The sequence below is a fragment of the Peromyscus eremicus genome, chromosome 15 (genome assembly GCF_949786415.1).
Source record: "Peromyscus eremicus chromosome 15, PerEre_H2_v1, whole genome shotgun sequence".
Classification (NCBI taxonomy): domain Eukaryota; kingdom Metazoa; phylum Chordata; class Mammalia; order Rodentia; family Cricetidae; genus Peromyscus; species Peromyscus eremicus.
In genome coordinates, this window is record NC_081431.1 from 58,381,834 (window position 1) to 58,406,190 (window position 24,357).

Sequence of the window (24,357 nt, forward strand, 5' to 3'; positions counted from 1 at the left end):
TGCTGTGTTCTGCTGAAGACAGGAATGCTAACAATATAGAGAAAGCTGGGCATGTGGTACATGCATGTCATCACAGCCCTTGAGACTGACTTAATCAGGAGGAAGGGGAGATTGAGGTCAGCCTGGGCTACATGGTGAGGTCTTGTCTCAAAATGATAGTAGTGGGACGGTGGTGGTACACGCCTTTAATCACAACTCAGGAAGCAGAGGCAAGTGGATCTCTGAGTTCGAGGCCAACCTGGTCTACAGCGTGAGTTCCAGGATAGCCAGAGTAACACAGGAAAACCTTGTCTCTAAATAAACAAATGTATGTATGTATGAATGAATGAATGAATGCATGAAAGAAAAGGGAGCCTCTGGCTGGGGATGTAGCTCAGCACCAACATTTAGGAGGTGAAGGCAGAGGATTGGAAATTCAAGGTCATCCTTAGCTGCAAAGTGAGTTTGAGGCCAGCCTGGGGTATGTGGGATCCTGTCTTGGGGGTAAAAAAAAGCTTAAAGTCATAAGCTTTTGCTAGGCGGTGGTGGCGCACACTCGGGAGGCAGAGGCAGGAGGATCTCTGTGAGTTCGAGGCCAGCCTGGGCTACAGAGTTCCAGGAAAGGCGCAAAGCTACACAGAGAAACCCTGTCTGGAAAAACAAAAAACAAAAAACAAAACAAAAAGTCATAAACTTTTATAAAAAACAAACTGAAGTCTTCCATGTTAATATTCTGACCCGCCCTTTGAAATCCCGCCCCTTGGCACCGCCCTGCGTCCGGATGCGAAAGCCTCATTTTAAGGAAAAACCCCTCTCCTTCCTCTCTCTCTCCCCCACCATGAGGCGTCATACTTCCGCTTTCTCACCCTTCTCTTTCTTCCTTGTCCCTATCTTTATCTATTATAATAAACTCTCCACGTGGATGCAGCGCCTGGGTGTGAATGACTTCCCACCCCCCACCCCGGCATCTGCCCAGCATGTTTCCCTCACACATGGGGTACCCTGGCCTGGCCATCTGGGGGTTCCCCACTTGTGCAGATTCATAACAATCCACTCAATCCTGTCATCTCTCCCTCAAACTGGCTGCGCCTGCCAGTAGAGTCAGCCAATTAAGGACATCCTTCCCTTCCTGCTGAACAGTCAGCTGTAGCCCAGACTACTGGAGATGGGCATCCGCAGTGTCACTTGTGGAAATCACACCACCCTCTCTTGAGACACACTTCTTTACATCCAACCAGTGGGAACTAAGCCTCTTAAGGGCCTATGGATTTAGTTATGTTGTCTGAACTGCCTCTAAGCTTAAGTTCCATATCTCTCATCTCTTTCTCTTTTGTATTATTACTGAGACAAGGCCTGGCTAGGTAGCTTTGGCTGGCCTGTAACTCACCATGGAGACCAGGCTGGCCTCTAATTCACAGAGATCTGCCTGCTTCTGTCTCCAGAGCGCTGTGATTAATTTATGTGCTACTATACCCAGCTTCTTACCTCTTAAATAAATCTAATTTCATTATGTGTGTGCACACGCGTGTGTCTGTGTGTGTTCGTGTGTGTCCATGAGGGAGAGTGCACGTGAAGCCAGAAGACAACTTTCAGGAATTGGTTCCCCTCTAGGTTCTCAGGATCGAGCTCAAACTGTCAGGCTTTTGAGGGGATTGCTTTTACCCTCTGAGCCATGTTTTCAGCTGTCCTCTGTATCTTATCTCACTGATCGCAGCTCCTGGGCCACAGCAAACACACTACTTCCATACAGCTCTTCAGGAACTTAAGATATTCCAAAGTATTTCCACCTCACCAGAATCCGAAGGTCAGCTGGAATGGAAGACATGTAGGGCATCCTGACCAGCCAATACATACCCCTTAGCTGCATGCATCCTCCATCCTCCTCTACCATACAGACATAGGATAATATGAACTAAAACGATAGCCACTGTTAGTTTGATCGGGGGGGGGGGGGGGGGGGCAAAAGAAGATGGACAGAATTTGTAGGAATGAGAATATCTTGTCCAGTGAGTAGTAAAGTGTCAACATATGGCCATCAAGATGGCTCGGGATAAAGGCATTTGCCACCAAGCCTGGAAAGTGATAACTAACCCCTACAAATTGTCCTGTGTGGATCAGTCCTCAGGAGTGGGCGTGGGGGTGGGGGAAGGGGCCAAAGTAATAGTGAGCACCTAGGTGTGCCTTACTTCCCGTTCTGAACCAGGGCCAAGGCTGCACATGCTTTTACAAGAGAATTACCAATGCAAACACGTCAGCACAGTTGAAGATGTGCCTACAGTCCACTTTCCTTATCACCTTATCGAGATTGGATGAGAAAGACCTGATTTTCCAGTCTTTTGAGAAGACCTTTTTTACAGGATAAGCTTCGTAGAATAACACTTAAAAAAAAAAAAAAAAAAAAAAAGACAAGCCAGGCGGTGGTGGCGCACGCCTTTAATCCCAGCGCTCGGGAGGCAGAGCCAGGCGGATCTCTGTGAGTTCGAGGCCAGCCTGGGCTACCAAGTGAGTTCCAGGAAAGGCGTAAAGCTACACAGAGAAACCCTGTCTCGAAAAACCAAAAAAAAAAAAAAAAAAAAAAAAAAAAGACAAAGACCTAATCCATCGAAGTCCATAGTTCTGGGAAAGTATCTAAATGTACTAACCTTGGGTTTTGGCTTCTGTAGTTCCACCTCTGTTTTTTGTTGTTGTTTTGTTAAATTTTACTATGTAGACCTGGATGGCCCAGCAGTTACTATGTGGACCACACAGGCATCTGCCTCACGTGGGATTAAAGGCCACCATGCCCAGCTGATTCTGTGAGGTTGTTTTTGTTTTTATGTGTATGTGTTTTTTGTCTGCATGTATGTCTGTCTGGGTACCACATTCTTGCCTGGTCCTGGAAGAGGCCCGAAGAGGGTGTCAGATCCTCTGGAGCCCGAGTTACAGACAGTTGTGAGCTGCCACCGTATGGTTGCTGGGAACTAACGTGGGTCCTCTGCAACAGTGGCAAGCACTCTTAACTGCTAAGCCATCTCTCCAACCCGATTCTGTGTTTTCTTTTTTCTTTTCTTTTTTTTTTAGATTTATTTATTATGCATACAGCATTCTGCTTGCATGTATCCCTGCCCAGCATAAGAGGGCACCAGACCTCATTACAGATGGTTGTGAACCACCTTGTGGTTGCTGGGAATTGAATTCAGGACCTCTGGAAGAACAGCCAGTGTTCTTAACCTCTGAGCCTTCTCTCCAGCCCCTCTATGTTTTCAAATGACAACTTTGTAGAAGTAAATGGGCCCTGGCAAAGCCAAGTGCACCTGACTTTGGAACTGCAGGGATTTTGTTATTTGCTAGGTATTATAGCCAGACTGCAACACGATACACAGATGTCTTACCAAGGACCTGCACATCCAGCCTGGAATTGCAGGATGTTGTAATAGGGCCCCCAGACCTTACTGAGCAGGTCTCCAGACCTTAGCACAGCTGACTCCATGATGGAAGTACCATTCAGGCTGTAAAATCAACATGTAGACAGCACCACCTGCCAAAACTAAAACAAAGGCCTAATCCATCGAAGTTCGTAGTTCTAGGAAAGTCTCTAAATGGACTAACCTTGCCTTTTGGCTTCTGTAGTTCCACCTCTGTCTGTTTTTGTTGTTAATTTTACTTTATGTGCATTGGTGTTTTGCCAGGATGTACACGTGTGAGGGTGTCAGATTACCTGGAACTGGAGTTACAGACGGTTGTGAGCTGCCATGTGGGTGCTGGGAATTGAACCCATGTCCTCTGGAAGAGCAGCCAGTGCTCCCAACCACTGAGCTATCTCTCCAGCCCCCTGGCTGGTTTTTTTGTTTTTGGTTTTTTTTTGGGGGGGAGGGGGGTTTCGAGACAGGGTTTCTCTGTGTAATTTTGGTGCTGTCCTGGAACTCCCTCTGTAGCCCAGGCTGGCCTCAAACTCACAGAGATCCACCAGGCTTTGCCTCCTGAGGGCTGGGATTAAAGGCATGCGCTACCACCGCCCGGCCTTGGCTAACTGTTCTTAAAGGAAGTATATCAACTCAGGATATGGTTTTTGTGCTCACCCTGAAGAAGGCTGTGCTACACTGGGACCCTGAACACCCGCTGGCCAACTAATAATGACTTTTTTTTTTTGGCTTAAAGCCATGTCTGAGCAGTCTTCTCTAGTGAACAGCCACAACAGATGTTATATTCCCAGCAGCAACCACTGGTTACCTCTGTCCACCTAAGGCAAGCAGCAGCGGTGGAATTGCAAGTACTACCAGAGGCCAAGTAACAGGAGAGGAACAGAGAGGTGACGCTGTTTATAGACCATCTTTTTTTTTTTTTTTTTTTTAAAAAAAAAAAAACAAGCTCATTTATTAGCAAAAAATGAGAAGGGAAAAAAACAAAAGGAGAGTTTTCACAAAACAGCCTATGAATTATATAAGTTAGGGAAATACTGGACATCATAGACACACAACTAAAAATGTGCTATCGTCTATAATGTACATTTTCAAAAAAGAAATTGCAGGGTTGGAGATGTAGATCATCTGGTACAGAGCTAGCCTAGCATGCTCAGGCTCTACTTAGCACTCTGGAAGTAGCAAAGTAAAAGGCTATCCTTGGCAACACCAATTCTGAAGCCAGCCTGGGATACATAAGGCCTTGTCTCAAAGAGAGAGGGAGAAACAGCGCCCCGTGTGGTTGTGTACGCCTTTACTCCCAGTACTCAGGAGGCAGGAGCAGGCATCTCTAGGACTCATGAGAAAGCTGTGACAGAGCAATTAAAATCTCACATGCCCGACTTGTAAGACATGGGATTTTAAAACAGACTCTAATGGAGAAAAGATCAATTCCAAAGAGATTCAGCCAGATGTCTTATTCATGCTCGATGTCATTAATCGGTCAAGGGGTGGGAGGCTGACGAGGAAGGTAGACCATCTTAAGTGACGGGTCAGCCCGTCGACAGAGCTGAAGCTAACCACCACTGCTCAGGACTCAGCTCTCCTCAGCTTTGCACAAGTTACATGTTCTGCCAAAGACAGACAGGACCCTAACTTCACTGTTTCAATGACTTTATTAAATGAAAAGGCAGAACAGTAGTTCAGGGTTTTTTAGTCACTGGGTCAACAACATTTGGCAGTTCTTGAAAAAACAAGCTAAAAAAAAAATAAGAAAGAACTGGATTTCACACCCATATATTTTTAGCCAGGTGGTGGTGGCCCACGCCTTTAATCCCAGCACTTGGGAGGCAGAGCCAGGCGGATCTCTGTGAGTTCGAGACCAGCCTGGTCTATAGAGGGAGATCCAGGACAGGTACCAAAACTACACAGAGAAATCCTGTCTCGAAACCCCCCCTCCTCCCCCCAAAAAAAAACACAAAACAAGAATGTGGCCAGAATTTTTTTTTAACCAGAAATAAGTACAAATAAAACAATAAGATACTTACAGAAGCAGCAAATGTTTCTTAATGATAAAAAAATACCCAGTGTTAGTAAGGGGGCAGAAAACTGAGTGCTCTTTCCCACTGCTGAAGGAGTGGACTCACAAGGCTGCTGTGGAGAATGTGTCCACACCGCAAAGCTCTGACAGCATGCCCACCCTGCAACCACACTCCTTACAATGCATGCCAAGGACCGGAAATACAGTTAACACCCTGTATGCCGTGTCACAGTCAGGAGCAGCTGGAGGCAACACAACGTGGATCACCGGAACTATAGCCCAGCAACACAAGGAGCATTGGCAACCGTGTTCAGGGCTGGGCGTCCACTGATAAGGTAGACGTTCCCCTTTCGTTAAATGAAAAATAACAAGATATAAAAGAGTACAGTATGCTCTCATATTTGTTTAGGAAACTACATGTTTGCACACAGAAAGACATTGAGGTTATACACGTTACCACTGGCAAGACCTACCCAATGGAAGTGTGAGTTATGAGAACTCTATACTGATTTTTTTTTTTTTTGAGACAGGGTTTCTCTATGTTGCTTTGGAGCCTTTTCTGGAACTCACTCTATAGCCCAGGCTGGCCTCGAACTCACAGAGATCCTCCTGCCTCTGCCATCCGACTGACGGGACTAAAGGTGTGAGCCGCCACCACCACCTGGCTACTGATTCTTACTTCGATATACAATTAACATGTATTATTTCTGTGGTTTAAAAAGGGGGCGGGAGTTAAAAGCCTAGTTCAGTTTAGGTCTCTGAATTGTGAAGTGAAGGGTCATGTGTCCCTAGAGGCATCTGCTTGTTTTGTTCCTCTGGACCCCAGCGGGTCAGCCTTGGCTGTTTTCCTGAAAACACCATTCTAAGGTGTGCTCACCTCTTTGTCTGGAAAACATGGTCTCTCCTTTGCCGCCAGAGCCCCTTCAGACTGAGTGAAAGCCACCTAAGTGTGCAGGGTGCTGGCAAAACTGCCCAGGGCCTGTACTTTAACAAACTTCAGTGAGGAAGGAACAGCCAGGAAACAGATGCAGAGGGAGTTTCTCTGTGTAACAGCCCAGGCTGTCCTGGAACCTGCTTTTTGTAGACCAGACTGGCCTTGAACTCACAGATATCCACCTGCCTCTGCCTCCCCAATGCTGCTGGTTAAAGGCATGCACCACCACCGCCTCGCTGGAACTTTTGTTTTTTAATTTGTAAAATTTTTACTTATTTGTGTGTGTCTGCTTTTCTGTATGCACCCCACACGTGTGCAGGCAACCGTAGAGGCCAGGGTGCAGATGCCCTTGAACAGGCCTTACAGGCAGCTGTGAACCCCCCGATGGAGGTGCCAGGAATTGAACTCAGGTCCTCTGAAAGAGCAGCGAACACTCTTAACTGCTGAGCCATCTCTCCAACTTCTATTTGTTGTTTTTTGTTTGTTTGAGACAAGCTCTCAAGCAGTACAGGATGGCCTTGAATTTGATATGTAACTGAGGCTGACCTTGATCTGCCTTGACCCCCAGGTTGCCGGTATTATAAGAATAACAGGGTCTCTACTTACTGTACACTCCAATGTTAGGTCCCCAGAGGAAGGGATGACGGCAAAGTATTTGAACTGTTTATACAGAGTCCTTTTAAACTACCGGGTCACTCCAGAAGAGAAATGATAAAATAACCGGAAATCACGTTGAAGTTTTAAGTTGGCCAATGAGGAAAGGTGGTACCAACCCCGTAACAATGGAAATCTCCGTAGAAAGGGTTTGGATCCTGGGTACAGACAGTCCAAGTGAACCAAAATCCCGAAGACCTTACAACCTACATTTATGAATGATGATAGCAGCCATTAAAGAAATCTTCCCTAACAAACCCAGAGGTGACTCGGCTAAGCAATCCTTGGTATATCCTCCACCCTCCACTCCGATTCCAAGAGAGCCTGGTAAACAGGGCTGAGGTCCCTCACGGTTAACAATGGAGGCTGAAGCAGGGAGGCCCCTAAAGAAAAGAGAAACCTAGTCAAGATCAGCGGGAAGAAGGGCCACATTCATCTTCACTACAAATGTCACTATCAACCTGGAACAAAGGGTCTCAAACACAGCATTGAAAACACGTCTAAAGTAATGTGTTTCTCATCAGTGGTTTAAACATTGACATTTGTAAATGTTTTACTTTTAAAAAGAATAAATTGCTATAGACAAGTACAACGAAGTCACTCTCAAATACTTGTATGCTTTATGTCTTTTGAGACGTCTCACATAGCCCAGGCTGGCTTAGAATTCACCATGTAGCTGAGGCTGGCCTTGAACTCCTGATCTTCCTGCTTCCACCTCCCAAGAGGTAGGACTGCAGGTGTGCGCCCATTACACCGGGCTTCTTGAATGAGAAGAAGGTGGAGCTTCAACTATTAGCAAGTGAGCATTTTTTCCTGTTACCATGGCTAAAAAGTTGACCTCTGCTCTTGCCGAGCAGGAAGGGAGCCCTGGACGGCGCCCAGGAGGAGTGCCAAGGACCAGACTACACGTGTAGAGTTCTTCCATGTTCCAAAACGGGGGTGGGGGGTTAGGACAGCTGTGATGCACAGAGGACTAAGTGGGAGGCATGCACTGAGGCTTGAAGGAAGCAGGACGGCCCTCTGCAAGTTCACGGGCAAACAACGGTGCTTATCGTTTGTATTAGTACCGAGAAGGCTGCCAGCACGGCAGCTACCACAGGTTCAGCGTCGGCTCTGGTGGGCAGAGCTTTACAGCCGGCGTGGAGTCCCCTCAGTCACTCGTGGGAGACTCGCTCCAAGGCCACGTAGAAGCTGTTCTTGTCGTCCAGGCAGTGCCAGCCAATGGGTCCGATCTCACAGTCCGCACAGACCAGGAACTTGATGTTGCCCACGTCCTTGGTGAAGCCCACATTCTCAAAGATGAACATGTCATTCACCAGCCAGTGCTCCTGGAGGAGATCACCGTCGGGGTCGCTGCCGTCGGCCAGAGCTGGCTTCTTTCTCATGGAGGGGAGGAACAGCTGCAGGGGGAGAGAAGATAAGAACCGTGAAAGCTGGACTGAGTCCGGTCCCTCTTCACTCCCACTCTCCCTACACGCGACCTGGATGCCTAGCAGCTTTCTGGACTGGGAGAAAAGAAAAAGAGACAGCAGCCAGCACATCAGGTCACACACTCGGATGCTCTTCTGGTGCCTGCCTTGATTGTCACTATTATCACTGTTAGTATTATTTTGAGACGTGTTCTTCCATACCTTTGTTGGTCTGTAATTCATAGATACCCGCCTGCCTCTGCCTCCTGGGTGCTGGGGTTAAAGGCATGCTGCCACCCCACCTGGCTTGCCCTGGTTCTTTGCTTAAATTTCCACTTTCTAGTCTTTACTGACTCAGCTACATGGGCAATAAACCACACGGCACAGGCCAACAGCTTCCGCTCTCAGAGCTGTCCTCTGCCTGCCCCTTCCTTCCCTTGCCGTGACGCTTTTCCAATCGCAGGCCAGACCACATACGAGGGCCTCTTCACTGGCTGCACAACTCTAACAACCCATCCCCAACACACACAGAGGAAACCGAAGAGCTACCACTGCCCAGAACTTCCCATTCATCTTTAATTCTCAGGCTGTCCCATCGTATCCAGTGTTGGGGCTTGTCTGAATCCGGCCCTGCGATGACGTCACTGTGAGACCAGTCAGTGCCCTCTTCTTCCTTTATGACCACCAAGCTCAGCATCAGGTTCTGACGGGAGAGATAACCCGGGGGTTTGCTCTGAGTCTTAAGAGATATGGGAGAGGCACTTGGGCAGGCGGCTTCTCTGCTTCACCGTCCATGGAGTCCAAGGCACGGCGTGAGCTAGCTTCCCCTTAGCTTCATGGCGTATCAGCCACACCTGGCCGCCCTGCTTCCTCAACAAGCAATAAGATGGTTCTGCCTGCAGACTTGGCATGGCTGGCCCCTTGTTGGTATTCAGGAACAACAGTCTCAGGACTGTTTTTTGTTTTTAAATAATTTTTTTTTGTGTTTCAAGACAGGGTTTCTCTGTGTATCCCCGGCTGTCCTGGAACTTGCTTTGTGGACCAGGCTGGCCTTGAACTCATAAATCCTTCTGCTCTTGCCTCCCGAGTGCTGGGATTAAAGGTGTGCACCACCACCACCTGACTTATTTTATTTTTAAAAGAGAGCTTTTAAAGAAGAATCACTGTTGCATAACCAGCACATATTTAAAGTGCACCGTCTGCCACATCTGGGCACATGTACATGCTGAGGAAAATAGCATTCTTAAGATATGAATGTATTCATCACACCTGACAGTTTCCTCATACTATGATCACATTTTCTGAAAAACGTCTTACTAGATTTTATGTGTATGAATGTTTGTCCACATGCATGTATATATGTGCATCACATGTGTGCCTGTTGGATCCCCTGGAACTGGAGTGATAGTTGGTTTAGAGCATCTATGCTGGGAATCAAACCAGGGTCCTCTGTAAGTGCAGCCAGTGCTCTTACCCACTGGGCTCTCTCTCCAGCCCCTAAAAGTGTCTTATTAATTTCTTGTTTGTCTTTCGCCATGAGAATATCTATTTGTTCCTGGATTGGATTTATCTTATTTTTAAAAAAGGAAATCTAATTTTAGAATTTGCTATCCTCAAGATTTTTTTAAACTTTTATTTGTGTATGCATGTGCTTAAGTGTGCATGTTAGGTTTGGGGAGCCTGTGGAAGCCAGAAGAGGGCGTCGGATCACCTGGAACTAGCTACAGGCGACTGTGAGCCACTGGACACGGCTGCTGAGGACTTAGGTTTCCTGGAAGAGCAGCAAGTGCTCTCATAAGAACTGAGTCATCTCTCTGGCTCCTATCCCCAAGATCTTGCAAACGTCAACCTACCTATCTTCTCAGTTCCTAGGAGAGAGCAAGCCTTCGGTGCATGTATGCACATGCACACAAACAGTTGCTTTCATTTCCTGTGTGGGTAGTATGCATATTTTCTACTGCAAAATGCAACGCCAGCAAACCCACAATACTTTTATTTTGAGACAGCGTCTTGCTATAGCCCTAGCTGTTCAAGTCATGATCCTCCTGCCTCACAGCTCCCTGAGTACTTTGATTAATAGGCAAAACATATACATACATACATACATACATATTTCTCTTCTCTCTCTCTCTCTCTCTCCTCTCTTCTCTTCTCTTCTCTCTCTCTCTCTCTCTCTCTCTCTCTCTCTCTCTCTCTCTCTCTCTCTCTCGATAGGTGGGTCTTACTATGTAGATCTGACTGACCTGGAACTCACCACGTAAATTAGGCTAACCTCAAACTCAAGAGGTCTGCCTGCTTATGCATCATGAATGCTGGAATTAATGGTTTGCACCATGCTCAGCTTTTTCTTTTTCCTTATTCTTTCTCCTCCTCCTTCTATTTATTTACGTGTACGAATGTTTTGACTGCACGTATGTATATGCACCATGTGTGTGCCTAGTGCCTGCTGAGGTCAGAAAAGGGCAATGGATCACCTGAAACGGGAGTTCCAGATGACTGTGAGCTAATATGGGTGCTGAGAACCAATCCTGAGTCCTCTGCAGGAGCAATCAATCGATCAAGGACTGGTCACAGTCTGAGTTCATCATCATGTGGACAGAGTGGCAGGGCAACGCACATCAAAGGGGAGAGGAAGCAGAGGAGGTAATCACAAGAAGGGGCAGGACAGGACAACCAAGCACAACACCCACCCCCGACCTCCACCACGACCGTTCAAATACCTCCTTACAGTCTGCGCAGATCCAAACCCATCAGTGGGTTAAACCATCATCAGAGCCCTCCTTGGCTACACTCACAGAACAGACCCTGAGAGACTCCTTATTAATCTCCTAGGTCTCTCTCTCTTTTTTGTTTTTTTGAGACAGGATTTCTCTGTGTAGTCCTGGCTGTCGTCCTGGAACTCGCTCTCACTCTGGGATTGAAGGCCTGGCTCCTAGGAGTCTCTTAATTCAGTCAAATTGACAAGCTTAGTCATCAATCATATCCAGATGTTGTGGGGCTTGCCTTTAATTCTAGCGCTTGCAAGGTAGAGGTGGATGGATGTCTGTAAGTTCAAGGCCAGCCTGGTCTAAAGAGCTAGTTCCGCCAGGGCTGTGGTGGTGGCGCATGCCTTTAATCCCAGCACTCGGGAGGCAGAGGCAGGCGAATCTCTGTGAGTTCAAGGCCAGCCTGGTCTCCAAAGCGAGTTCCAGGAAAGGTGCAAAGCTACACAGAGAAACCCTGTCTTGAAAAACCAAAAAAAAAAAGAGCTAGTTCCAGGATAGCCAAAGCTACATAGAGAGACTATGTCTCAACAAACAAACAAAAAACTTAAAGGTTGCCAAGAAGCTAAAATCTAAAAAAATAAAAGAAAAAGAAAAAACAAACTGCCCATCACATGAAACATTGGCATGTAAATAGGGCACAGCTCATAAACCAAACATCTCACAGTAAAATCCACATTCAGTTAGATAAGCAGATTTTTCCTTAACCTCAAAGAGCAGCCAGCCAACCCAATCTCTTTGTCTGGGAGGGGGGGGGATTAATAATCACATTGTTAATATTAAAACAACACTACTTTACATAGCCGAGATTCATGTTCCATTTGATTGTGTGTGTGTATGTGTTAGTGGTAAGATTACAGACAAGTTACCACTTAAAAAACATATTTTTATTTATGTGTACATATGTGTATGTGTGTCAATGAATGCCACTTGTGTGCATGCCTGTGGAGGTCAGAAGAAGCCCTTGGATCCTTTGGAGCTTCGGTTAGAGGGGGGTGTGAGCTGCCCAGTGTGGGTGCCGATACCAGACTCAGGTCCTCTGGAAGGACAGTAAGTGCTCTTAGCTGCTAAGCCATCTCTCCAGTTCCCCACTTAACTGCCTTCTTTTCTGTGTACAGTCCAGTACGTAAGAATGTTCACATGAGGGGCTGGAGAGATGGCTCAGAGGTTAAGAGCACTGACTGTTCTTCCAGAGGTCCTGAGTTCAATTCCCAGCACCCACATGGTGGCTCACAACCATCTGTAATGAGATCTGGTGCCCTCTTCTGGCCTCTAGACATATATGCAGGCAGAACACTGTATACATAATAAATAAATCTTAAAAAAACAAAACCAAACAAAAAAAAGAATGTTCACATGATTGTGCCGCCACTGCCTACATGTCACCAGAGCCTTCCCGTCTTCCCAAACCGAGACTCTGGTCCCACTGAAGAAGTGTCTCCCTATTCACTCGCCCTCCTTATTCTCCCTTCGCTGGCCTAAAGAAGAAGGTATTTCACATAGGTGGAATCATACTGCATATGTCCTTTTATGGCTGGCTTGTTTCTTTTACTGTCCTCACAAGTTCACATTTAGTTGTTGTTTCTTTAATTTATTTATTATGTATATAGTATGCCTGCAGGCCAGAAGAGGGCACCAGATCTCATTACAGATGGTTGTGAGCCACCATGTGGGTGCTGGGAATTGAACTCAGGACCTCTGGAAGAACAGCAAGTGCTCTTAACCTCTGAGCCATCTCTCCAGCCCCACATTTAGTTTTAAGAAATAACACAAAGGAGCTTGGCATAGTGGCATACACCTTTAGTCTCAGTAGAGGCAGGAGGATCACTTCGAGTTCAAGGTCAGCCAGGGCTACACAGTGATGCCTTCACAGTGAGGCCTTGTTTCAAACAAGGCTGCCAACAGCAGCAGCAGCAACAACAACCACCACCCCAACACACACACAAAACAAAACCCACAAAAGGACTGGAGAGACAGCTTGGCAGTAGCTAAGAATACATGCTATTCTTCTCATCATTCCTTTGGTTCCCAGGACCCACTTCAGGTGACTCAGGACTCCTGTCACTCCAGCTCCAAGTGACCTGGTGCTTGCTCCTGCAATCTGCTAGAACTTATTATATACATGTGCATAACACACACACACACACACACACACACACACACACACACACACAAATAAGCATAAGCTTTTAAGAAATAACCGAGCCCTTTCATCTCAGCACCTGGGTGGGAGGCAGAAGCAGGCAGTTCTCTGTGAGTTGGGGCAGCCTGATCTAGGCAGACAGTTCCAGGACAGTCATGACTACATAGTGAGACCCTGTTGCAAAAGACAAAACCAGAGCAAAAAGAAGTAACACAAGTCCCTGGAGCCTTTACCGTCTCCCCGAAGATAACATCTTAAACAGCTGGGGTAGCTCTCACAGCCAGAGTACAAGAACTGAGTCAATCTGGAGATCTTATCCAGATCCCCCCAGCTTCCTGAGTGTCGCTGTTGCTTTTCCTTTAAGGGCCTGTTGCCCAGGGTGGCCTTGAACTCTGATCCTCTTGCCTCAGCCTCCTGGGTTCCCCCTTTGCTTGTGCTCACTTGCCTGCGTGTTCAGTTCTGTACTATTTGTTCACCTTTACAGTCAGGATAGTGAAGAGCCCTGTCACAAGAGCTCTGCTGCTCCCTCCTAACCACATTCATCAACACCTTGCCCCTCAATCCCATCTGAGGGCAACCAATGAGTCCTTCTTCATTTCTGAAATTCTCTCATTTCAAAAATGTTACACAAGGTCCAGTGTAGTGGCGCACGCCTTTAATCCCAGCACCCAGGAGGCAGAGGCAGATGGGTCTCTGTGTGTTTGAGGCCAGCCAGGCCAGCCAGGGCTACACAGAGAAACCTACCAAAAAAAAAAAAAATCTATCTATCTATCTATCTATCTATCTATCTATCTATCCATCCATCCATCTATCTATCCATCTATCTATCTCAAAAATAAAATAAGTTGTACAGACCTGGGCACAGTGGTGCTCACCTACAGTTCCAGCTACTGGGATGCTGAGGTGGGAGAATCATGAGTTCCAGGCTGGCCTGGGCAAACTCTCAGCTTACAGAGTTGCTTGTCTGGCATGCACAAAATCACCCTATCAACTGAGCTTAGTGGTCCACGCCTGTAATCCCAGCACTTAGGTGAAGGCAGGTAGACTGAGAATTCAAGGTCGTCCCCTCAGCTACACAAGGCGTCAAGGCCAACAGAGTTTACATGAGCCCTGTCTCACATAAGAGAGAAAAAAAAAAAAGGAAAAAAGACCTAGCGGTGTGGTCCTTGACTTTAATCCCAGCACCTGGGAGGCTTAGGCAGGTGGATCTCTGTGAGTCTGAGGTCAGCCTGGGTCTACTAAGTGAGTTCCAGGGCTACATAGAGAAACTCTGTGCCCTACCCACCCCCACCCCCCCAAAAAAGGTGGCCTGGTGATGGTGCATTCCAGCCCTGGAAAGGTCAAGGCAGGGAGGTCTTCAAGACCAGTCTGGGTAACAGAACTGCTGGCCAAACCTTCCAAACACAGTGAGCCTACGTCAAGTGAACGGAGACTGGGGGAGCGAGAGAATGCTGCACCAACGGATTCATCAAAGCTGATCATCATCTTTGGCTTTCTCACCAGCAGAATTCTCTGCAGATCCATTCAAGTTGTCTGGATCAAGCTGGCTGTGGCAGTGTGATCCCCACATTTGGGAGGCAGAGGCAGGAGAATCAGGAGTTGAAGGTCATCCTCCACTACAGAGTCAATGGGAGGCCAGTCCGGGTGACATGAGATGCTATCTCAAGACAAATCCAAAAGAACAGCCTAGTTCATCTGTGTCTACTGCTGAACAGTACTCCATTCCCTCCTGAAGGATGGTTGTGCTGCCCACAGTTTGGTGCTGTGTAGTGCAGCCGCCACACACATTCATTACAGGTCTGACATGAATGTAAGGGTTTTTTTTTTGTTTGTTTGTTTTTGTTTTTTTTTCTTTTCGAGGCAGGGTTTCTCTGTATAGCTTTGTGCCTTTCCTGGAACTCACTCTGTAGCCCAGGCTGGCCTGGAACTCACGAAGATCCGCCTGCCTCTGCCTCCTGAGTGCTGGGATTAAAGGTGTGTGCCACCACTGCCTGGCGAATGTAAGTTTTCACTTCTCTGAGAAAAATGCCCCAGAGTGCTGCTCGTTTGTAAGTACATGTTTAGTTCTATAAGTCTTGGTTACTGCCCTCAGGTTCTCTCCTCCAATATGCTTAACCCAATACTATTTTCTTTTAAATTTTTTTTTTTTTAGATTTTAATTTTTATCTTATGTATGTTGGTGTTTTGTCTACACGTTTGTGCATGCCTGGTGCCAGTGGATGCCAGAAGGCGGCATTGGAGCCCACGGAACTGGAGTCACAAATGGTTGTGAGCCACCACGTGGGTGCTGGGAACTGAACCGGGGTCCTATGCAGGAGCAACAGGTGTCGTAAGAGCTGAGTCTTCTTTCCACTCCACCCCAACACAGTTTATGCTTTCCCTCCTACAAGCCAGTCTTCTGCTCTTCCCCAAACACCTCTCTTCTACAGTATCATCTTCTGTCTAATTTCCAAACTCCACGGACTTTCCCTTTTTCTTTACACAGGGATGAGGCTCTTGGTGAGGAGAACACAGCCATGCTCCAGCAGTCTACACCTGTCAGACCTGGAGAGGAAGAGATGCTCCTCTTGCTCCCAGCTGCCCACCCCCCATTACCTCTGCAAGGTTTCTACCATTTGGGAACCCACCACGCTCCCCTAAGGAAGTTCTGGCCATGCTGCTCTTGCCACTGAAGACTTAGTGGCACCTGGCTCAGCCTTCCTTTTGATCCTGTATCCTCACTTGACCACGAGCCTCCACTCGCACGGGGAGGATTTATTTATCCCCATGGCTAAGGGAAACTTTCAAAGTTTCTAAAACACACTACATTTTTAACTGGGTGTCTCTACTTAGCTTAACCAACAACTTCAGTTAAGATGTTCAGAAATCTGGGTTGGAGACATGTCTCAGCGGCTGCATCACTTACTGCTCTTCCAGAGGATCCAGGTTCGGCTCCCAGGAGCCACACAGTGGTTCACAACCTCCCTAACTCCAGTTCCAGGTGCACACATGTAAGTGTCTCAATCCCCAAATCCCACCTGAAACACTCCAATGTTTGAAACTTTTAGAGCACGGCCAGGACGTGAGTGGAAAATTCCACACCTAATGTCATACCATGGGCAAAATGTTGTGGGCAAAATGCAGGCTCACCAAAAATATATCAAATTATCTTCAGCTTATTGTGGACTGGAGGATTTTTATGATGCAAAAAAAATTCCATGTTTAGACTTGTCTCCCAAACCTAAAATACTTCATTGTGTAATTGAAAAGATTTCCTCCACTGCCCCCCCAACCACCACCACCAAAATCACACCTCTGAAATCTAAAACAGTGTGATCTGAAGTGTGCTGGATAGTTTTTTGTCAACTTGACATAAGCTAGAGTCATCTGGAAAGAGGGAACTTCAATTGAGAAAATGTCTCCCCCACGTCGGCCTGCAGTCAAGTCTGTGGGGGCATTTTCTTGACGATTTATGTGGGAGGGCCCAGCCCACTGTGGGTAATGTCACCCCAGGCCTGGGCTATATAAGACAGCAGGCCGAGCAAAGGATGGGGGAGCAAGCCAGAGGCAGCACTCCTCCATGGCCTCTGCATCACTTCCTGCCTCCAGGTTCTTGCCTCTAGTCCCAGCCATGACTCCCCTCCATGATGAACTGTAAACTATTGCGGTGGAATAAACCTTTCCCTCCCTCCCACACTGCTTTTGGTTGTATTTATCACAGCCACAGCGGTCACACTAGGACAGAAGTCGGTACCAGAACCCGGGCTATTGCTGTGATAAACATGTTGTTTTGGGGAGGACTGTGGAAGCGTTTGGAAGCTTGCGTTGGAAAAGCCATTGAGTGCTCAGACCTTAAATGGGCCGTGCTGTGGGAGCGGCAGAATGCTGAAAGCAAGCCAGTAAGCTCCCTCATGATCTTGGCTTCAGTTCTTTGCTCTGCTTGAGTTTCTGCCTCGGCTTCCCTCAATAATGGACTGTGACCAGGACGTGTAACCCAAATAAGCCCCCTCCTCTCCGAGTGCCTTTTGGTCTGGTCTTTATCATACCGTAGAAAATAAAGCAGGACAGCAACTGGTACTGAGAGTCAGGACTAGTCATCCCACACCAGCTTCAAAGGTAAGAATAATTTATATATGAAACTGATTCTCTGACTAAAAAGAACACACATCACATGCTGAAAACAGTGGAATAAAGGTGCCAATCAGAATACTGAGCAGGATGTGGCTTAACTGGTAGGGTTCTTGCCAAACAGGCATGGAGTCTATCATATGTCATACTCCCAGAAAGCATAAACTGGGGTGGTGGTACATGCCTGTAACCCAGAAGGACTGTAAGTTCAAGGTCATCCTCAGTCACATAGGGAGTTCACAAGGGCTACATGAGACTGTCTTTTTATTATTATTTATTTATTATATATGCAGAAGAGGGTGCCAGATCTCATTACAGATGGTTGTGAGCCACCACGTGGTTGCTGGGAATTGAACTCAGGACCTCTGGAAGAGCAGTCAGTGCTCTTAACCTCTGAGCCATCTCTCCAGCCCAAGACTGTCTTTAAAAAAAAAAAAGACTAATAAAACCATAAAATATTGATCCAGTATATCAATAATAACCTACTATTTACACCAGACTAATAGCTTTTATTCATTAAGTCCAGATATCTCCTAAGCGTTTACTTATGTACACAGTCTAGGTATAGGAGATACATACACATGTGGACAGGACAAGGGCCTGAGTCCAGTGGTGTAAGTAGCCACAGGTACCAGGAGGTGGTCAACTGAGGTAGGTGCTGAGGTGTCAGAACTTTGCGATGTAGGCCCAGGGTTTCTGGACCTTGGAACTCCTGAAAATTTGGGCCAAAGAATTCTTTGCTGTGAGGGCTGGCCTGGGCATCCCAGGATTCTAAGCAGCAACCCTAACTCCCACCTACTATATGTCAGTAGCATCCCTTCTCAGTTTTTACCACCAAAAGTATCTATGTATGTCTCCAGACTTTTTGCTTTGGAGACAAACTCACTCCCAGTTGGAAACCTACTGCCTAAGATTATGAAATGGAAGGCAGAGTCATCACTGGGCTCTACATCACATCAAAGGTGGGGTACATGGTTTGGCTTTCATAGCTTTCCCATTCAGAGACTGTACTAGTGTACCCTACAGAGTGGAATGAGAGTGCTGTGGGCCACCTCTAAGCATTCCCTCCTACGTCCTGCCTCTCTCCAGGTTCACTTAAGAGATGAAAGATCCTGATTTTGTTTCCCCAAGACAGGGTTTCTTAGTGTAGCTTTGGCTGTTCTGGAACTCACTCTGTAAACCAGGCTGGTCTCGAACTCAAGAGATCCACCTGCCTCTGCCTCCTGAGTGCTGGGATTAAAGATGAGCACCACCACTGCCAGGCCAAAAGGACCTTATTTTTAATTTTAAAGATTTGTTTATTTCTCTTTACTTTAGGAGTGTTTTGCCTGCATGTATGCATGTGTATGACATGCATGTCTGGTACCCACAGAGGGCAGAAAAAGGCGTTGGATCCCTTGGAACTAACTGGAACTACAAAGAGTTGTGAGCCACCTGACATGCACTTCAAGTTCAGCCAGTGCTCTTAACCACTGAGCCATCTTTCCAGCCCTGGAAGGGTATCTTTATTTGTTTGCTTCTTTACTTTTTTCTATGTTGAGGTCAGACTTGGACCTTATCAGTCTGCAGTGAAAATCAGACTGCTCAGATATTCTCCTCCAGGAAGGACATCCCTAAGAGAGATGATATCAGCCCTGAGATACCCAGACTGACCTGAGAGCGGGTTCTCAACAATTCCGGGTAATGATCAAAGAGCTACGCTGGAGATTCAGTGGAAGAGTGTGTTACAAACGGTTTGTTCTCTGTAAAGGTACTCTGTTGAGAAACTGTAACATATAATTCAATTTGCTTCTAGTTTCCCTCCTATAAAACATCAATTTAAAACGTATAAAATGGGCTAGAGAGATGGCTCAGTGGTTAAGAGCATTGGCTGCTCTTCCGGAGGTCCTGAGTTCAATTCCCAGCAACCACATGGTGGCTCACAACCATCTGTAATGAGATCTGGTATCCTCTTCTGGCCTGCAGGGATACATGCTGGCAGGATACTGTATGCTTAATAAATAAATAAATCTTAAAAAAAAAAATAAAACATATGAAACAAAAACTTTATATATAAACTATAAAACTCCTTTAAGGAATTTCTTGATTTTTAAAAAAGTTTTATTTAATGAATAGACAGGTTCTCATTATGTATTCCTGTTGGCTCTGAACTCACTGTGTAGCCCTGGGTGCGAGGATCATAGGCACTCACCACCACACACCACTCCCCAACCTTTAAGTTTCTGTCAGTTTACAAAAGCGGGCAAGCTGCCATAAAAGGATACCAGAACTGACCTAAAAACCAGCCTCGGTTCTGTACCACACCAGAGGCACAGAGCTCAGTTTTCACACAGATGCCTGCTCACCATCCTCACTTTTTCAGAATGAGCAAGTGGAAGCTCATGGAGGTTCAGCACCTCTTCCAGTGGTAATAAGTGGTCAGATTAGGATTCAAGGCCACGGTCAGTTCCATCCCTCCACGAGGCCCCTAACTTTATAAAACAAACGGAGAACTCTAATTCCTGCCCTCAGAATTCCTATTAAAATAGAACTACAGAAAATCATCAAAACACACAGGACCAGGGAGACACTACCCCCCCTTTCCTTCTTTAGAAAAAGGATTCTGCTTTTGTAGCAGATGCTACAGTGCATAGCACTTCACCACCAATCCTTCAACCACATGAAATAACACTGGCCCCATCTTCTCACAGACCATTTATATAGTAAGGGTCTGAGTAAAATTACAGTTTGCACTATCCTATAAAGTAGGTATGCTACACACACACACACACACACACACACACAAAAAAAAAAAGCTTAGAAAAAAAAATCTCCTCACTGGCGTGATGGTAAGAAGGTTATTAAAAAAACCTTACTTTAAGGCGGGGTGTAAATGGTGCACGCCCTTAATCCCAGCACTGGGGAGGCAGAACAAGGTGGGTGGATCTGAGTAGAGGCCAGCCTGGTCTACACAGCAAGTTCCAGGCCAGCCAAGGCTGTAACACACACACACAGTCCTACTTGATTTTGGAGCGCCTTTGAGGAGCAGCAAATGAGACAGAAAGTAGGGACTAAAGATGGGTGAGGGCTGCGGTGGGACAGGAATCTAGTCATCCTCAGGTGCCCTGGGGCGACACCGAGCGGCGGCCGGAGATACACCTGCGAGGCGCAGCACGTTGGCCAGAGCTCCAGGAAGCTGGGGGCTGGGGTTCCTCCCTCCCTCAGCTCGCGCAGGGTACCCGAGGCCTGGGGGAAGGTGGGCCGCCCCAGACAGGTGCACCCGCTGAGCCAGGGCTTTGCTGCAGAGAGAGGTGCACGGCGATCAGGCAACCGTGCCCGGCCACTGGGGTCCGAGTCGCCAGCCGCACCCGCGGGGCGGGGCCTCGCGAAGGTGGGCGGGGCTAAGACGCGCGAAGAAGGGCGCGGTCTCCGGAAACCCGGGAGCCCGGACCAGTCTCGAGCCTCGGTCGCTCCGGACAGTAAACCTAGTCAGCTCTACGTATTCCCCTACCTGTCGGCGAGAGAAAAGAGCAGTCCCCGGCTGCAGCACCCGAGAGCCGCAACGCTGGCACAGCACCGCCTTCCGGTTCCGGCCCTCGGCTGACACTAGCTCGTTCTGCAGCTCAGCCGGTTCCATCGCCGCGCCACCACAGCATAGGCCACCACGGCGCACGCGCGGTCTGGGTCCGCTCACCCGGAACTACGCTGGCGCGGCTCCGCAGGGGCGGGGCGCCCGGCGCTCCTCGCTGGACCTCTGCGCAGGCGTCTGGACTCTATTGCGCAGGCGCCTTTATTTCTTTGCCGGCCCGAAGTGTCAGCGTGACTTTGTGACAAACCCTTTTTCTGTGTATCTACCTGGTCACCGCGCCTCCCTTAATAGTGGCCTAGGCAAATCACTATGGCTGCCTTACCACTTAGTTCTGGAACATTTTCATTGCCTCGACAATCCGGCCCAGACCACACCTCAACAAGATTTAGCTATAATACACTCGCTTCCTAAGTAGCAAGCCATGTAGAATGCTGAGGATATTTCGTGTTGGAAAAGTTGCGTGGAGATCTTAAGCCTAGTGTCTAACAGTGGACATTTATGAGGCACCAAAGCGTTTTTTTACAGTGCTTTTGAAAACGTAGTCGTCATCTTTGAGGGTTTGCCCCCAGGCACAGTGCACGAAGAAGGCAAAGATCAGGTTAGTTTGCAGTGTCTACAAAAGTCTACAAACGAACAGGGCGTTCCAAAGCCACGGCTCTTAACTTTCTAACTGATCTTTGTAACCTATTAATTCTAGTTATAGGTTTCCCAAGACCAGAAGGACATCAAAATGAAAAGCAACTAAGCCACCTTATTGTTTAACATGCGCAGCCTTGGCTCGCTTCATTAGTTCCACATTACACGATGGAATTGTGTATTGTGATAATATAGCCCCAGAAGGTCGCAGACTCTAATCTCATAGGACAATAACAAAGTACTGCCAATGAACCATGGATTAGGGAGTAGCTCTGTTTAGGGAGTTAGGTCTTTATCTGTGACTTTTTTTTTTTTTTTTACATTTTTGTGTTTTGCCTGCATGAAGTGTAGCGTGAGTGCTGATGCCCGTGGCGGCCAGAAGAGGGCACCAGATGTCTGGAACTGGAGTTAAGTGTTGTAAGCCGCCATGTGGGTGCTGGGAACCCAGCCTACATCCTCAGAGAACAATCAGGCCCACTGGCCCACCTCTCCAGCCCCCACCAGGTGGCATTTTTATTAGGAATTAGGATTGTCAGGAGAGCAAGACTTCAAAATGAGGTCACATTCTCCAGTGACTGAAGAAAGACTGTAGTGGAAGATCAACATAGTGGAATAAGCCCCTCAGCACCATGGATCTGATGCATGTTAAGAAATTTGAACTTTCTAGTACATGAAATGTGAATCTATGGAACTTGAGGACACAACTTCAATATTGACCAATAATTGGCTGTATATTAAGTACTGCCATGGTCACATCTGAATTTCAGAAAGAGCCGATGACAGAAAAGCTATAGTTCAATAAGCAGGTACAATCCATCTGCCAGACAGGCTGAAGGACTTTATCCTCTTGTCCTGCTTTCCTTTGGCTCTGGGACCAACAGTATTGTGGTTTTAGCTGAGTATGGTAGAGTATGCCTTTAATCCCAGCACTGGGGAGGCAGAGTCAAGTGTATTTCTTCCAGTTCAAGGCCAGCCTGGTCTACACAGGAGTTTCCAGGACAGCCAGAGATACACAGTGAGATGCTGTCTCAAGAAATCTTGCAGTTGTGCGGCAGGCCCTTGCACAGGTGTTTGTATGATCACACGCCATTCAATGAATCAAAGACAACTCCTGGGGTGATGGAAAACCTACAATTCACACAGGTGCTAAAATGTGCTCAAGGCTGTTGCTTCTGTATTCCTTTTGTTTGTCTTTTGGGTTTTCAAGACAGGGTTTCTTTGTGTAGTCCTGGCTGTCCTGGAACTTGCTCTGTAGACCAGGCTGACCTCAAACTCAGAGATCGCCCACTTCTGTCTCCTGAGTGCTGGGACTAAAGGTGTGCGCCACAACCGCCTGGCTCTTTCTCTTTTGTTTTCAAGTAGATTCCAAGTGTGAAAGGGGCCAATAAATCGGGCAAATTCAGGCAAGCACTTCACTGACGTTTCAAATCTACCAAAGCAGCAGCAGAGTTCATTAGCAAGCACAAGGTAAAGAGGTTGGAAGATGAGGCCAGGAGCTGCTCTTTACCCTGTCCTCCAACATGTCTGCTGAAGGCAGAACCAGCCACAAATTCTCTTGAAGCCATTTGAAACAGTCCATTTTTAATATTTTCTTAAAAAAATACAAAGGAAATTAACTCTGTAGGCCACACAATTAGGGGAATGAGGGAAAAGTGGAATTCCAGAGCAAAGGAAAATAAAATGCAACCCAATTTAGGCTACCACATTCCCACACTTACTGCACCAATAATGCAAGGATTTCACTCTATGACACAGAGGAGCCTTGAAGGGCAGCTCGGAAATGTTGGCAGAGGCACGGGAACTAACAAAAGAGTCTCAGTTGTCCTTGATTATTCTGTCCCAGGATGAATACAACCCACTCTCCAGACAGGTTGGGAAATGTAGCGGCAGAGAACTGAATGTAGCACACGCCCCAGCAGTAAGCACTCCTTAGCAGAAGTGTGCCCTTCAGACAACAGGGCAGTGACGGGAACCTCAGCTACCAGGCTGCAGCCACCCACCCCAGCCCCGAATAAATAGTGTGGAAGTGTAGTCACGTGGTAGCACTTGAGTCACCACCAAGCTGCTCTTTCACCCAGTCAAAGACAAACACTGCCACGGCTACACCAGCCTGGCAGGGACTAAGACGGTTGTAAAGTCACAGGTACTTGTTTGCCACAGGTAGATTGAACTCTGCACATTTACAGCATCTCTTATTCTAACTCCCCCCCACACACTGTTAATCTCTCAGTCTCCAGTGCCAAGATGGTACATTAGAAAGACCCTGGGATCAAGTATGTCCTCTCCAGCCTTCCAGTTTACACTTCAGTGATCTTCTGGGTTCACTCACATTCCATTCAGTTCGTGTCACTTTTCAAATCTCTACACCAACCATGTCCCCCTAAGTGAGAATAGCATCAATCTCTCCTCTTGGCCTCTCAAATTTTAACAGTGATCTCTTGGTTTCCTCCAGAAAGGGAACTGTGGTGGCCGGAGCTACCTTTGTATTTAGAAAAGATATTTTTGCTTCTGGGAGTTGGGGGGAGGAAATGACTTTCATTTTACCAAGCTTATGTAGTTGATATCCTTCCAATCACCTAGGATGGACAATGCCCACACCTAGCAGGCCATACTCACCTTAATTCTCTACAATATATGAAGCACAACATAGATACGCGCGCGCACACACACACACACACACACACACACACACACACACCATTCGTCCTCCCAAGCACTTGATAAGTTAGGAACAGGAAGCAAATGCT

At 47.1% G+C, this 24,357-nt stretch overlaps 1 protein-coding gene and 1 non-coding gene across 2 annotated transcripts; both read right to left on the reverse strand.

Annotated features, from left to right (window-relative positions):
* Nucleotides 1-7,582: 7,582 nt before the first annotated feature.
* Nucleotides 7,583-21,165, reverse strand: Rabif (RAB interacting factor). Its single transcript, XM_059280893.1, has 2 exons — nucleotides 20,897-21,165; nucleotides 7,583-8,385 (listed from the first exon to the last, which is right to left on the reverse strand). Exons 1-2 carry the CDS (start codon nucleotides 21,020-21,022, stop codon nucleotides 8,140-8,142), a joined length of 372 nt encoding a protein of 123 aa, XP_059136876.1. The 5' UTR covers nucleotides 21,023-21,165; the 3' UTR covers nucleotides 7,583-8,139.
* LOC131925886 (small nucleolar RNA SNORD19) lies at nucleotides 18,936-19,005 on the reverse strand. Its single transcript, XR_009383385.1, has one exon. It is a non-coding gene; the product is annotated as a small nucleolar RNA SNORD19 (small nucleolar RNA).
* Nucleotides 21,166-24,357: the final 3,192 nt, after the last annotated feature.